The sequence below is a fragment of the Tasmannia lanceolata genome, unplaced genomic scaffold, assembly GCF_043159265.1.
Source record: "Tasmannia lanceolata isolate RefF3 unplaced genomic scaffold, GAP_Taslan_0.1 ptg000019l, whole genome shotgun sequence".
NCBI classification, from domain to species: Eukaryota; Viridiplantae; Streptophyta; class Magnoliopsida; order Canellales; family Winteraceae; genus Tasmannia; species Tasmannia lanceolata.
The window spans coordinates 21,356,801-21,372,983 of NW_027518696.1; the positions used below are offsets into that span (position 1 = coordinate 21,356,801).

At 42.9% G+C, this 16,183-nt stretch overlaps 2 protein-coding genes across 2 annotated transcripts; both read right to left on the reverse strand.

Annotated features, from left to right (window-relative positions):
* Window positions 1–2,408: 2,408 nt before the first annotated feature.
* On the reverse strand, window positions 2,409–2,810 carry LOC143852406 (uncharacterized). Its single transcript, XM_077361786.1, has one exon. It carries the CDS (start codon window positions 2,808–2,810, stop codon window positions 2,409–2,411), a length of 402 nt encoding a protein of 133 aa, XP_077217901.1.
* Window positions 2,811–3,466: 656 nt separating this feature from the next.
* Window positions 3,467–8,301, reverse strand: LOC143852407 (uncharacterized). The gene is made up of 5 exons (XM_077361788.1): window positions 7,045–8,301; window positions 6,180–6,957; window positions 5,890–6,083; window positions 4,158–5,186; window positions 3,467–3,622 (listed from the first exon to the last, which is right to left on the reverse strand). The coding sequence occupies exons 1-5, from the start codon at window positions 8,299–8,301 to the stop codon at window positions 3,467–3,469; spliced, it is 3,414 nt and encodes a 1,137-aa protein (XP_077217903.1).
* Window positions 8,302–16,183: the final 7,882 nt, after the last annotated feature.

The following is a 16,183-nucleotide window of genomic DNA, read 5'->3' on the forward strand; positions in this document are numbered from 1 at the left end:
TAATGCGGAACCCTCACGCAATAACAAGTAAGGAAAATTTGTTATGTGGAACCCTCACATAGTAACAAAAGGGGGAATTTTAATTAGGCGGAACCCTCACTCACTAATCAGAAGGGAAAGCTTTGTTATGCGGAACCCTCACGCAGTAACAAGCAATGAAAATTTGTTATGTGGAACCCTCACACAGTAACAAAAGGTGGAATTTAATTAGGCGGAACCCTCACGCACTAATCAAAAAGTGAAAGCTTTGTTATGCGGAACCCTCATGCAGTAACAAGTAATGGAAATTTGTTATGTGGAACCCTCACACAGTAACAAAAGGTGGAATTTAATTAGGCGGAACCCTCACGCACTAATCAAAAGGGAAAGCTTTGTTATGCGGAACCCTCACGCAGTAACAAGCAATGGAAATTTGTTTTGTGGAACCCTCACACAGTAATAAAAGGGAGAATTTTAATTAGGCGGAACCCTCACGCACTAATCAAAAGGGAAAGCTTTGTTATGCGGAACCCTCATGCAGTAACAAGCAATGGAAATTTGTTATGTGGAACCCTCACACAGTAACAAAAGGTGAAATTTAATTAGGCGGAACCCTGACGCACTAATCAAAAGGGAATGCTTTGTTATGCGGAACCCTCACGCAGTAACAAGCAATGGAAATTTGATCGAGGAGTAAGATTCTTATGAAAAGATTGATACTCTCCTGTGATTGATTGATTTGAATTGATTGATTTGGATTGATTTCTTTGGAGATTACTTTGTCTCTCCAAAGAAGCGGGAACTTTTTTTTTTTTTGATATGCTTGATTCAGATTGATCCTTTTGAGAATTGCTTTGTCTCTTGGCGAAAAAAGGGAGTGTGAGTTCCTTGCTGAGGACAGGACTCACATGATTTCCTGGGATTTTGGGTACTGACCCATTTTTTAAAGAATTAGATTTTGCTGGGGATTGAATGCTTTGAGCAGTTGACAGCGGACTCTTTGGAAATTAGACCTTAGATTCCACTGGAGACTGATTTTGCTGATGAGTTGACTCTAGAGTAGGCTTAGCTGGGGAATTTGGAGGTTTGACTCAAGATGTGCTCGAGCTTCACTCATCCCAACTTGCTGGAGACATTGGTTTATTCTGATTGTCCTTGTGGATTTGGCAGCTTTTATGACTTGGCATGATTGCCAAGTCATAAAAGATGCCCCTAGTTATTTCATACTTCCATGACTAGAGTCTTAATAAAGCAAATACAAATGCAGGGAAACAAATATTTCATTTCATGAATATTGGATTTACAAAGCTCTCTGTGTAGGGGAAACATGAGAACCATGAGATCAATTCTGCCTGAAAGGTCTCTTTCAAATCTGCCAGCTGACAAAATTTCAGTAGGCCTGATAGCCTGCTATTCTTCTGAACCTTGCTCTGATTTATTCCGTCTTCCGGAGAAGCAACTTCTTGCTTTGGTGCTTGTCAGCCCAGCTCTGGGAAAGGTACAGACCATACAAGACCTTGGAGATTTTGACTTGACACGCGACAGACTTCGACAAGTGACAAGTAAAAGACATTGACAAACATAGGACTTGGATTTCGAGAAAAACTCAACTTGCTTCTTGACCTGACAAATATTTTAGATGGTGAAGGTTAACCACTCTTAGAGTGACTTGAATACCATGCTTAAAAAGTGATTCATTCCCTGTTCGGTATTACCGTCATGGTCATTAAACCCCTTCGATTGCTTAGTCTTAAATGCCCCTAATTTAGAGGAAGATCAGAGCAAGTCATGCTGGCACTATTCAGACTTTGATGATGCCATTACTGGGTTACAAGTCTTGTCTGCCTCCCGTTGTTTAGCTTCTTTAGAAGTCACTGCCACTAACCAGATTGCCATTTTCAAGTTTTCAATCTGGTGGACCGCTTGCCTTAATTTTTGCCTGAATTGCTCTTGCTAGTCTTCAATCCAGCAGGCTCACACCTTGATTTTTGCCTAAGCCACCCTTTCGGGTTTTCAACTTAGGAGGTGAATGACCCTAACTTTTGCTTAGATCGCCCTTGCGGGTTTTTAATCTAACGGGTCTTCAGACTCCATTTTTTTCCTTTTTTTAGCCACAAACCTTTGCCTATTGCACCAAAAGGACTTTTTAGGTAGGTTAGGGTTTGACAGAACAGAGTTTTGATAAGTTTTCCAAGGTTTCGACCGAATCCGGACTAGCCAGACTGCCTACGTACCCCCAAAGGATGAGGATCAGGTCGAGCGTAGTTCAAGGCACAAATGCCCCTGATTTATGGGTTTTGAAAAGAGAATGATTTTGATTTTGTGTAAGCTCAAACAGGTTTTGCAAAGGATTATTTTGATATGTTTTTTTTTTAAGAAAGGATTTTTGGTTTGAAGCTCTGATCGGCCAAGGAAGGCCTTCTAGTGCTTTAAGCATAGTATTTCTTGAGTTGGTTAAGGTTTCTTAGCTCTGTTAGATTTTCTCCGTTTTCATCAAGGAGTCTGACGGCGTTTTCAGGCAAGACTTCGTCAACAATGTATGGACCTGACCATTTCGGCTTGAATTTACCCCTGGGATCATATACCGGTGCCCGGAAGGATTTCAGAACAAGATCTCCTTTCTTGAGGTCTCGAACTCGAACTTTCTTGTTGAAGGCTCTCTCGACGCGGCGTTGATACCCTTGAACATGGTACAATGCTTTCAGCCTCTTCTCGTCAATCATTTGTAACTCCTGATATCTGGCTTGAGCCCAAACAGATTCTAGCAACCCAGCTTCCATCATCACTCTCAGGGAGGGAATTCGCAGTTCAACAGGCAAGACAGCTTCCATTCCGTACACCAGATAATACGGAGTTGCACCTGTAGAGGATCTGATCGACGTCCTATAGGCCCACAAAGCATACGGTAGCTTGTTCGACCAATCTTTGTAAGTCTCAGTCATCTTGCTGATGATCACTTTGATGTTTTTATTAGCAGCTTCAACAGCTCCGTTTGTTTGGGGTCTATATGGCGAAGACTTATGATGCTTGATCTTAAACTCCTCACACAGGCGCGCCACCTCCTTCTTGAAATGGGACCCATTGTTTGAAATTAGTTCATGTGGTACTCCATATCTGCAAATAATATTTGCTTTGATGAACTTTGCAACAGAAGCAGATGTCAATGACTCATACGAAACAACTTCTATCCACTTTGTGAAGTAATCAATGGCGACCAAGATATACTCATGCCCACCAGAAGACTTCGGACTTATCTTCCCGATGATATCTATTCCCCATACTGAGAACGGCCACGGTGAAGTAAGAGAATGCAATTGAGAAGGTGGCACATGGATGAGATTAGCATAGACCTGACATTTGTGACATTTCTTCACATAGGCGTAGCAATCTGCTTCCATTGTCGGCCAGCAATAACCAAGTCTGAGAATCTTCCTTGATAGTATCTTTCCGTTCATATGCGGTCCACATACTCCTTCATGTGTCTGCTCTATGAGTTCAGCTGCTTGATCCTCATCAATACACAAAAGTTGGATTCCATCGAACGACCTTCTGTACAACTCCTCACCACAGATGATAAAGTTAGAGGCCAATTTTTGAAGAGACCTTCGCTCTTTTCCTGAAGCTTCCGGCGGATGTCCTTTGCCTGAGATGAAGTTTTTGATATCTGTGTACCAAGGCTTGCCATCTGAACACCTCGCTGCTATTTCTATAGCGTTAACATGTGACGGGGCCCATTAAAGCCGTACTTCTAATGGTTGAACCTCCATAGTCGCAGAAATATCAAGCATCGAAGCCAGAGTAGCTAATGCATCCGCAAAATGATTCTTCGTTCTGGACAAATGAGTGAATGTGATATTTCTGAATTTTCTGACCAGAGACTCTAGGTACGTATTATATGGGATCAACTTATTGTCTCTAGTTTTCCAGTTTCCGTTGGTTTGACAGATAATCAGAATTGAGTCCCCGAATACATCTAGGTCCTGAATGTGCAAGGCCATGGCTGCTTCCAAACCTGCAATACATGCCTCGTATTCTGCCATATTGTTTGTGCACTTGAATTGAAGCTTGATGGATATAGGGATATACTCTTTTCTTGGTGACACCAACACCGCCCCTACACCTTGGCCTCGATTGTTGACTGCTCCATCAAAGTACATCAACCACTTTGTGTCTGGAACTTCATCTTCCACAGTCATTATCTCCTCATCTAGAAACTCTGCTTTCAAAAATTCATTATTTTCTGCTGGTGAATCGGCTAACTGTTTAGCTATCACGCGCCTCTTAATTGACTTCTGAGTGACATAAGTGATATCGAACTCAGACAATAACAACAACCACCTGGCGGTTCTTCCGGTGAGAGCTGGCTTCTCGAACAAATATTTCAATGGGTCCATCCGTGAGAGTAGAAGAACCCTATTCGATAACAAATAATGCCTCAGCTTCTGAGTAGCCCAAACCAGTGCTAGACAAGTCTTCTCAAGAATGGTATATTTCTGCTCGTACTCCAATATTTTCTTGCTGATGTAGTAAATGGCTCTTTCTCGCTTTGACTCCAGGTCTTGCTGCGCTAACATACACCCCATCGCTGTGTCAGTAACAGACAAGTACAGCAACATCGGTTGTCCTGGTATGATTGGTGACAAAACTGGTGGTAAAGCCAAACACTGGTTGATTTTATCGAAAGCCTCCTGACACTCTTCGTTCCATTTCTTTGAAGCATTCTTCTTTAAGAGCTTGAAAATCGGCTCACAAGTCGTTGTCAACTGTGCGATGAACCTTCTCAAATATTGAACATTTCCTAAGAACCCACGGATCTGTTTCTCAGTCTTCGGCGGAGCCATTTCTTGAATAGCTTTGATTTTCTGCGGATCTACTTCAATCCCTCTCTGGCTGACCAAGAATCCCAGCAGTTTTCCCGATGTAACCCCAAATACACACTTATTCGGGTTGAGACGGAGCTTGAACTTTTGAATTCGCTGGAAGAACTTTCTCAATGCCCCTGCGTGCTCTTCCCTGGTCTTTGCTTTAACGATCATGTCATCAACATATACTTCGACCTTTTTGTGTATCATGTCATGCAGTAAAGTGGTAGCAGCTCTCTGATATGTTACTCCAGCATTTTTGAGTCCAAATGGCATAACTCTGTAACAATATCCCCATTGAGTGATGAAGGTCGTCTTGATCATGTCTTCAGGAGCCATCTTGATCTGGTTGTATCCTGAGAATCTATCCATAAATGAAAGGAGAGCATGGCCCGCTGTGTTGTCCACCAAGATGTCAATGCGTGGCAAAGGAAAATCATCTTTCGGACTTGCTTTGTTCAGATCTCTGAAATCCACACACATTCTGACTTTTCCGTCCTTCTTGGGCACCGGTACTATGTTGGCTAGCCATTCAGGGTATTCAACAACTTGTATGAAGCCAACATCCAATAGTTTCTGAACTTCATCTCTGACTAACAAGTCCCACTCTGGTTTCATTTTTTGGAGCTTTTTGCTTTTTCGGCCTGGCACCCGGGATTAGGGGAAGTTTATGTTGAACAATGTCTTCACTTAATCCCGGCATGTCATCATAGGACCAAGCGAAAACTTCTTTGAATTCCTTTAATAGGGCAAGTAATACCGCACGCTCTTCGGGAGTTAATGTTTTGCCAATTCGAATTTCCCGAATTAGGGTTTCATCACCAATATTGATGGTCTCGATTTCCTCTTCGAATGGTTTTGCTCGACGCTGCTCCTCCTGCCTAATCATGTGTTTGATTTCAGGGGGAGTTTCGTCGGCATCCTCATTAGAGGAGGAGTCTTGGTTATTATTATTATTAATTTGATCAGATAAAGAAGCAGAAATTGAAGTAGAGACAGGCGAATAAGAAGAAGAGTCTTTTATTTCATTCAAAGAAATCAAAGTTACATCTGTTGACGCGCCTTCAATGGGCTCAGTATTGAAATCTTTAGAAATCTTTACAGACGCATCATCAGACTGGACTATCGTATGAACAGACTTGACAGACTCGGTAGACTCAACGGAAGATGCAACGGACTCTGCATCGGACTGAACAACGGCATCAGAAGACTCCTCATCAATGGGCTCGATCACAACTGTACCTGCATCAAAAGAAACATCAGATATAGCAAACTCTATTTTTTACTCGAAAATGGACATATAGCTAGAGACAACGGACTCTTTGATAGAAACAGGACTGTACTGGATGACGACTTGGGGTATGACCTGGGAACTCCAGTTCATGAGAGGTCCCTCGGCTGGGGTGATAAGGCTTTCAGGATCAAGGATCAGTGCATCTCCTCCGATCATGGCTACAATCGGTAACTCAACCTGGAACAGGGAATTCAGAAGACACGGCTCAAGGATATCAGCCCAATCAACCTCTGGTTCGATCTCATGAATCTGCAAACTCGGGTACTCATCTGGCAGCTCCATATCGAAAAATATCTCAAACCCCGGCAGCTCTTGCCCTGTTAACTCATCAACCCACGGCTCTGCGAACCCACAGAATGCAAAGTCATCTCCCTCTCTGCGGTACTTACCATTTCTGATCAGACTAAATGATTTCATCGGAAGCTCTAGACCCTGGCGTCGGAGCTCGGACCATTTTCGCATGTAATTCCTCATTTCTCTAATCTCATCACGAGAAGGTTGATATCCGAGTTCGAACAACCCTTCATTCTTTCTCATTACAGGCCATTCGACTATCTCCTGATGATTGCGACCCAGACCTGCACCGGGAAGGTACCCCTGTCTACGCATCATCTTTACAACCCGGGGATTAGTGCTAGTGAGGAACAAAATCTCTTCATTCTTTGCTTTTTCAAATGATATGGCTGTGACTTCTACAGAGAACCCGGTCAGACTAATATCACCTTTCTTTTCTGAGGTACCCTCTTGCGAAATTTGGCCTACCTCCAAATCAGGATCACCCTTGACTGTTATCACCCTATTGTTTCTGATGAACTTCAGTTTCTGGTGCAGTGAAGAAGGGATAACTCCAACCTTATGGAGCCAAGGTCGGCCAAGCAAGAGAAGGAAAGATGCTCTGATATCGAGCACTTGTAACTCTACTTCAAAGATTTCTCCTCCTATCAGAATTTCAGTTGCTAGTGTTCCGATAACATCGCGTCTGGTACCGTCATACGCCAAAATTCCTTGTTCAGAAGGGATGAAGTCATTCGGCCCAAATCCCAGGACAATAGCGGTGGCTAACAGACATACGTTCAGTGCGGACCCATTGTCAACTAATACATCTGGGACCTTCTTCCCGTTACAGATAACAGTGATCTTCAGTGGACGCGTATGATTGTGACCCTCAAATGTCAGATCTTCATCAGTGAAAGAAAGAGTCTTAGACACCCTAGCCATCGCTACCAAACCAACCAGCTCATCAGATGTAATATCTACAGATATCTGTGCAGCATTCAACTCTCTTAGTACAACTTGACAGTGCTTTGGGGAAGCCATAAGCAAACCCCAAATTGAAATATTAGCCTGGGTCTTTTTAAGTTGACGTAAAAGATTCTCATCCTCTTCTTCGCAACTCGGCTTGTTCTGCTTTTGCGCTTCTGCGGCCCTTACAACTTCAGCTGGGTTCTCAACTCTTAACTCGGCGGGTTTGAAAATTCGCCCACCTCGAGTAACATGGCGGACTTCGTCACATTGATCGTTCAAAAAATCAAAGTCATCGTCATCAAAGCTAAGAACATATGGAGCAACATCTTGTACTTCCTCTTCATCACATTGAAGAATATAAGGACCAACAGAAGACTTGGCATAGTCATCTTCATCTCCGCCCAGCACATAAGGTTTCTCTTCCTCTACTTCTTCAACTTCCTCGCCAAATGCCAAGACAGTCGGTGAATCGGAAGCGATAGCACAAATCAAGGAAGCAGGGTCAAGAATAGGCTCCTCAGTAAAAACCGCCCCAACTGTAGGCGGAGGGCGCGCAGCATGAGCTGGTAATGGATTCCGAGTAGTGTTTGGCATAAATACAGCAATTTTTTTCGCTTCTATCATCTCCTGAATTTTATGCCTCAAGGCCATACAGTTATCTGTTAGGTGCCCTATTCCTTGATGGTATGCACAATGCTGATCTTCACGCCAATATCTGGGGAGAATAGGTGGTGGAAGTCTCGGTTCTAAGAGAGTGATCTTTTTGTCTCTTCGTAGCTTCTTGAGAGCGACAAATAAAGGGTAAGGTAGTGGATCAAAATGCCTTGGCGCTTTCCTCGCTGGCTGCTCTGTCTTTGCTACAACTCTTCTCATAGGGCGTGCAGCAATCACATTGTTAACTTTGAGCTTTGAAGCTACCATTGGTTTCTTTCCATTCCTTGGATCAAAAGATGACTTCGCCAGAGAACCCTTCAACAACGCATCTTCAGTTATGGTTCCTGTCTTGATCAAGTGATTGAAATCAGAGTAATATTGCGTCGCCATGAAGTGGTAGTACTGCGGAGACATTCTTGACCACAATCTTGATCTGATCTTCTTCAGAAGGGCGGTTAGTCATCTGGGCCGCTTTTCTCCTCCATCTTCTTACAGAAGACGTAAATGTTTCCTGGGGTCCTTGCTTGATCGCTTTCAGATCCCTCTTCGTAACCTCTATTCCTTCTTCCATCGAAAATTGCTCAACGAACTTGTTAGCAATTTCGTCTAAAGTTCCAAGTTCTTCGGGTTTCAGATGAAGGAACCACTTCTTAGCTACTCCTGTTAGAGACATCGGAACCACGTTGGCGATCTGCTCTGGAGACAGCCCATATCCTTCTAAATTTGAAATGAACGACCTCAGATGACTCCACGGGCACCCCGTCCCATCATATTTATCAAAATCTGGCATTCTGAATTTTGGAGGAAGAGTGACACCAGGGAAAAGGGAAAATTCAGACATATTGATCTTCTTTGGGCCCTTAACTTGTATGCTTTCAACTTGCTGGGTCAATTTTTCAACTTTATCGACCAATTCTTTCTCTTTGCTTGGCTTGACTGATTGCGGGAGACAGTTCTCCTCTACATACTGCTCGTCATAGAAATCATCTTCGGGAGAGATGACAGACCGAACAAAGCCTGGAATCACATTGGGAGGATTTTGGACGACACGTTGTTTCAATGAAGTAGCTTTCTCACTTTTCAACTGAGTAACCTCTTCCTTTAGGGTAGATACCTCTCTTGTAAGGTTCCTCATCATGTCCCTCATTTCAGCTAACATCTCATTTGACTCGGCCATTTGGTTAAGACGAGGGGAGACAAGTGGAAATACAGCTGGTGAGATAGGTGAAGAAGATCTACGACTTAGTCTCAACGTAGAAGATTGTCGAGACCAAGTAGGCTGCGAAATGGTAACTTTTTTCGGAGCAATGGCTTTTGCTTAACTCAGACTCCTGAAATGGAAGTAAGAACACTAATTTAAATTAAGATAATTAGAAAGAATGTTATGCACAAATTGAAACAAGAGATAATACAAACACATCTCTCCTCTGGGTAAGAACCAGCAGTACAACAATTGTAAGAAGGGTCATGACGGCCCATCAAACCTAAACAGATAACCATCACACTTAGAGTGTTTCAGATAAAAATCTGACAGCATAACGGCCTTACAAAAGGATCATGGCATGGTAAACTCATGGTTTATCACTAACCTTAAAGAACAGCGGTCACACTCAATATATTCTGGGTAAAATCCGGCAGCATAACGACTGTCGAAAGAGATGTGGTAAGGTAAGTACATGGTTTAGCAACAAGCCTAAAAAGATGATGACCACACTCAGGACATTTAGAGAAAATCCAGCAGCATGACAGCTGTACTAGGAGATATGGTACGGTAAGCACATGGTTTATCAATAACCATAAAGGATAATGGTTACGCTTAAGGTTTTTGGAGAAAATCCGGCAGCATAACGACTGTACAAGGAGGGTCTCGGCAACCAAGCATAAAGAATATGCCGACAAGGTCAAGATGAAACAAGGCTCTCAGCAAGAACACACACTCTGATAGTGATAATGGCAAAGTAGACTCATAATTGGCATGCGAAACGCGATCCGATCAGGATCAATCAAAGGGTCCGGCTCAGGGAAGATAAATCATGGCTAGAAAGATAATGAGGTGAAACCAATGAACTTATCATAATCCAAAAGATGGATAGATAGGGAGAATGGATTAGATTATGAAAGAAAATCTAACTAAGCAGACCCTAATCTAGTAAATAAATATATATACATATATATACATCCTAACCAGGGGCAACAATCCTAGTCTAATCTTGCGGAGTCAAGGAAGTCTCGACTCATGACAGACAAGTGAGTGTACTAGGACCGCATTTGTAGCCACACGAGGTGAACTACCCTAGTCTATAAATGGGTCAAGGTTCCTAACTCTAGGCTCTACATGTGAAGCAACACATGCTCATCCCCATATGAATGCAATACATATATATATATATATATATATATATATATATATATATATATAAACACGGGCACTTCCTAGTTGGATTTCACTAAGTCAGTAAGTATATACATAATATATAAAACAAAGTAGGGCTCCGGACTCAATCTATCGGGCACTATGCGTATGAACCATACTTAATATGTATAACAAAAGTACGTCAAATGTTATACGTAGTATGCTTCATTGCTCATCGGCTGCTGTAAACACAAGTACGCCTGGTGTTTACGGCTGCAGCACTGGCACATAGCTTGGAAATAGATTCAGCGGCCCATAGGGTAATGACATCCCGTCTGGTACGCGCCAAATCTATCCCGTGGAGCCAACAATAAAAACAACGAAAGAAATAAAATATAATGAAAGAAATAAAAAATATGATAATGCATGTTGTGCAGTGTGTGAATCCCTTGTTTTAATTTACGCACATATTTGGTGCCCCTGGCATTCTAATGGAAAAGGTTCCCATTTAAAATGATTTTAGTCCAAATTTCTTCCAAAATTAGTAAAAGTAGCATTTTTACAGAGTTAGGCAATGTTCCAAGAATTCCCCAGCAGAGTCGCCAGCCTGTGGACCCCGATCCCGAGGACGGTGGGCGAGGGACACGAGATCCCACGTCAGTCCTCTAAGATATCCACGATGTGAAGGAGAGCTCTACCAAGGAACTCTCGAAATGATGTCACTCACAGCATGGGTGGCAACATAAATGAGATACCTCTCGATTCAAAGACCAGCCCAGAACCAAAATGTACCTATAACAAAGAAGAGTCGCCATCCAAGGAAGTAGGCCCTGGATCCCATGAAATACTCTGTTACAACGGATAACCAGAGATACAATAGTTCGTGCCTGATGACGAATGGGGAAGGTGTTAAGCACTCCTAATTCGCCCAAGTGCAAGCACCTGGTCTCTTATGCCATTTTTAATTAATTTTGAAGAGTTTTGGGCTAAAATCATGTGAAATGGGAACGAGTACCCCCGAAGAAACGTCTATCTAAGCATGCATGACCCGGGGATGGGCAAAAGAAAATAAACATCCAAATCCTAACTCACCGCATGTACTCCTAACCCATCCCATCTAGGAAAGCAACAACATCCGCATGCACAGCTACAGCCAAGTAGGGGTGCAACTCGGGTCGGGTTGGGTCGGGTTGAGGCCAACCCGACCCAACCCGAGGAACCCATTTTGCCAACCCGACCCGACCCAACCCGATTTCTAACCCGGCTGGACCCAACCCGACCCAACCCGATTTGCAATTGGGTCAACCCGACCCAACCCGATTTTCAATTTATGCACATGTTTTTTGTGGGCCCTACTGTTTTTTTTTTTGCTCACATTCCCACAGAGGCATCCACCATATAAAACCTCTGTAACTGAACTGAAGGATAAATTTATGTTGAAATTTAAGCACATTTCTAGCTTCAATGGGAAATGTGTTCAGTTGAAATCGGGTTTTAAGCATATATCGGAATTGGAAATCGGGTTTCGGGTCGGGTCGGGTTGCCAGACACCCCAACCCGACCCAACCCGATTTCCAATTCGGGTTGATATTTCCCAACCCAACCCAACCCGATTTCGAAAAAAACCCAACCCAACCCAACCCAAATTCGGGTTCAACCCGTCGGGTTCGGGTTCAACCCAACCCAAGTTGCACCCCTACAGCCAAGCAAGTAATAGCAGATATGATAAGCAGAAAAGCAGTAAATATCTACAGCTAAGCATATGATCATGATAAGTAAGCAAATAAATGTCACAGCTAAGCATGTAAATAAGAATGTGAAACTAAACGCACAAGGAATAAGCAAGCTGAAAGTAAACACACAAGGAACCAAAGACAAACACACGATAAGCTAAAAGATGCGAGGAAAGAAATGAATCAGAAAATAGACGGTATGCGCAAACCCAAAATGCCAGGGAAAAGAAAATGGGACATACGATAGACTCAGGGAGCGATTCTAAAGGAATCGAGCTCAGTGATCCTGATCCGCTAAAGATCGGACAAGTCTCGCGATCGTCATAACCTATCGTTGGGCTCAGCGAGGACAATCCCTATAAAGGGGCCACGCTACGTCGCCGCCCATCCCAAAACCCGATAAAACGTCGGAAAACCGATAAAACCGGCAAACCACGATCAAAATCGGAAATGAAATGAAAAGAAGGCTCCGAGTGACCTGGCAATCACCATCCTTGCCTATTTTGGTTTTTGTATTTTTGGGAAAAGCTTGAAAGATATTTTTAGATGCTGAAATGATTTTTTTGAAGGGTTTAAATGATTTTATTGAAAAGTTTGACTGAACTTGGGACGAAAATCCCAAGCTGCCTACGTACCCTGTGGAAAGGGATCAAGCCAACGTAGTTCGAAACAGCATTTCAAAATACGCTTTGAGTGTTTTTTTTATGTTTTTTAGATTTTTGTTATTTGATTTTTATGTATTTTTATCCCTTTTAATCGGAAGGGGGTTTTGGCTCAAGAGGTTGCCGTCCGTCATCGCCTAAACCCGGCGAAGATGTGTTCCCATAATCAATGGAATCCCAAAAGTCGAAAAGGATCCCGAGGAACGAGCAAACAGTAATCCCGAATAAATGAAGTAGATCATGAACGATAGAGATGATTCAGATAAAAGCCAAACATTCTTTTCCTTGTCTCATTTACAATCAAATGCTCATCGAAAACTCAAGGACAGTCAAAAAATAAAAATCTGATATGGATTCAAGCCCATTATCCAGAACACACCCATTTTACTCATTTAAAATTGAAACCCACAACCGCCAACAATTAAACAAAGCCCAACTCAGAGGGATCTACTTGCTTCTGTCAGGTTTCTTCCAATACAAATCGAATGAAGACTGAAAGCAATAAGAAAATGCGAATCAACTCATGCGACCAAAACCCCCTTAGACATCGGCTCGAAACCATTCGAAATACATGAATCACTTAGGAAAAGAGTAGATTAAGCAAGCATTTCATTCCCGAATTATAACTAAGACATCTAGGATAAAAGTTGCACACCAAAAAGAAAGAAATGAATAAAAAATCACTCACAGAGAAGACGGACAAAGACCTGTGAAGCCCAACCCGAATTCTCAGCCACAACTGCTCGTTCAACTTGCGAAGTGAAGCTGCCCCTCTATCTCCTCTGCTTTTTTTTATAAAAATGAGAGCCCCATGCTCAAATCTCTCTCTTTCACACCCCTATCTACTTCTCTCGATCTCACACCAGCCCTTTCTGCTCTTCTCTCTATTTCTTTGTGCTTCTCCTCTCTTATAGATCTGAAAAATGAAGGAGAAGAAGATGGGGGTCGGTGGTGGAGATAGGAGGGGAGATGGGGTGAGATTGATGTGGGTTTGAGATAGGTTTTGTTGAGAGTGGGGTCTGATGGTAGTGAAATTGGGGTGTAGCGAAGACAAAAATGGGTTTAAAGGGATGATGGTGGCAGGGTTTGGGCGAAATAGGATAGGAGTTGGTTTGGTCGGATTCCGGCAAGCTTGACGGAAACAATGGAGATGGGGGTGAAGGATAGTGGTGGAGATGAAGAGAGCGGGTAGATGGTGGAAAACAATGGATATGTGGGTAACAGAGATGGCTGGTGGAGAAGGAGGCCAGACTCCGGCACAATTTTTGCCGGAGAAGGTAGAGTTGGGCCGGAGATCCGGCGGATTTTCCGGCAAACCCCTCTCTCTCTCTCTTTCTGTTGTTCTTTTTTCTCTCTCTTCTTTTTTTTTGAGATAGCAGAGGGTTTGGATAGGGTTGGGTGTTGAATAGAGGGTTGTGATTTGGAGTTGGGAAGAGAAATTATGTGGCGAGAATGGGGTTTTGAGGGAGGCCGATGGTGGTGGTGGCAAGCGAAAGAGGCCGGAATCAATGGCCGGAGATGAGGTCAAGTCAAAGCGAAAGGGGTTTTAGGGAAGAGATAAAATGGGTTTGGTGATAAGGGTAAAGGAAATGGTTGTCGGAGATGGTGGTGAAGAGATGGTGGCGGCAATGGAGGGGTCGGCTGGAGGAGGAGTGGCCGGAGAAGAGGGGTTGGTCGGAGATGGTGGACGGAGGTGGAGAATCCAGATGGGTTTTGAGGTAGGAAAATGGTGGTGGCCGTGATGGTGGGTTTGTGAAATGGGGGAAATGAAATGGGTTTATGAATAAAGGAGATGGTGGAGGTGGTGGCTTGAAGGGGTGGTGGTGGAGTTGGTTTGGCCGGTCTCCTTCTCCTTCCTCTCTCTGCTAAAAAAATGGGAAAATCCTCCACCTCTCTCACGAGCTCCTATGGAATTTTATACCTAGGTTTTTTTCTTTCCTCACTCTAATCCTAGCCATCCAATTGTTGCCTTCTCATCTCAGCCATCCATCTCTCTCTTTTAGCCTTAATTCCCTCCTAGAAACCCTAAAACCTAGAATATTCTAGTTGATCTAAGCCCTACACTTCACCTCTTTGATCTAATGGCCTATACTTGTGGCTTGTAGAGAAAGAAATGCAAGCTTCCAAAAATGCCCTTCTGAGAGGAGGATTTTACACTTTTATCAACATCCCTATTACCCCTTTTTTCTTTTTTTTTTGCTTTAATGGGCACCCATGCTCGGCTATCCCACCCCTTTTTACAAAGAGACACATATTTGCCCTCTCTTTCTTCCATGGACAACCTTTTTTAGCGTACTTTCTACGCTTGAGGGGGGGGCTACGCAAGAACAAGGGAAGAGTTAATTATAATATATATATATATATATATATATATATGTATATGTATATATATTTTTTAGGGAAATGATATTGACACAACCATATTTTAATATGGGTACCGACTCAGTTCGTCTTTTTCCCTTTAATTAGCTTGCAAGAGCTGTCTTGGGAGATGTAATAACTTCTTAACAGCTCTTTAAACACTAAGACAAAGTGAGTTAACGCACATCGAAAATATGGTGTGGGGGTATCATCAAAACTCGGGGAATCCAAATAGAGGGGCGCCCACACCGAAATGCGAGAGCATCCTGGTACATTTTCAATTTTATTGAAAATGCAAGGGAAGGTTGGGACTTGCAAACAGAGGGTACAAATGGGACATGGTGATTATCTGAGTTTCAATGGGACTTCAAAAATTATTTGAAAATGAGGATATTTCGGGCTCTTTCGCATTCGGGGCCCACTTTTTTGGGAATTTGGGGATTCGGTTCGGGACCTCGACTCAACTTCGGGATTGGGACTTTATTCGATTTCGAGAATTTATTCAATTTTGGGGAAAATGGTTCGGTCAAAATGGGATGCCTACAGTTATTTCCACTGTTGATCTCAACCCTTAATTCGGTACATTTCCCTCTTGATTGCTCCCAGCCCTTGATCCTTGTCTTTGCCCTAATACCATCTTAGAAACCTTAAAAATCTAGAAGGCTCTAATCTAATCCAAGCCCTACACTTCACTTTTTTTATCCTACAACCCATGTTTATTGCTTGCAGAGGAAGCAACACTCATTTTATTAAAATACCCTTAGGATAACGTGATTTTACCCTCCTACCATTAGGCTCTACTTGCCTTTTCTTCTCATCAATGGGCACCCTCACTTGATTGTTTCACCCCTCTCTTCTAAAAGGAAAATATGTCTGCCTCCCATTTCCTCCTCGGACAGCCCTCCTTAGCATATTTTATGCGCTACAGGGGGTGGTCTAAGCAAGGAAGGGGAAAGGGCGAATTATTTTCCCCTAGCTATTTTTCCAGGGAAATGATATTGACACATCCATATTTTGATAATTACACTCTCCTGGCTTGT

What these genes read in the sequence shown, in the direction of transcription:
- LOC143852406 (XM_077361786.1), bottom strand. Translation starts at nt 2,810, where the DNA reads ATGGAAGCTGTCTTGCCTGTTGAACTGCGAATTCCCTCCCTGAGAGTG.
- LOC143852407 (XM_077361788.1), bottom strand. Translation starts at nt 8,301, where the DNA reads ATGGTAGCTTCAAAGCTCAAAGTTAACAATGTGATTGCTGCACGCCCT. An exon ending in TCTTTGAAGTAGAGTTACAA is followed by an intron (nt 6,958 to 7,044) that starts GTGCTCGATATC and finishes TCACTGCACCAG; the next exon opens with AAACTGAAGTTCATCAGAAA. An exon ending in TAATGACTGTGGAAGATGAA is followed by an intron (nt 3,623 to 4,157) that starts GTTCCAGACACA and finishes ACTTCATCTCAG; the next exon opens with GCAAAGGACATCCGCCGGAA.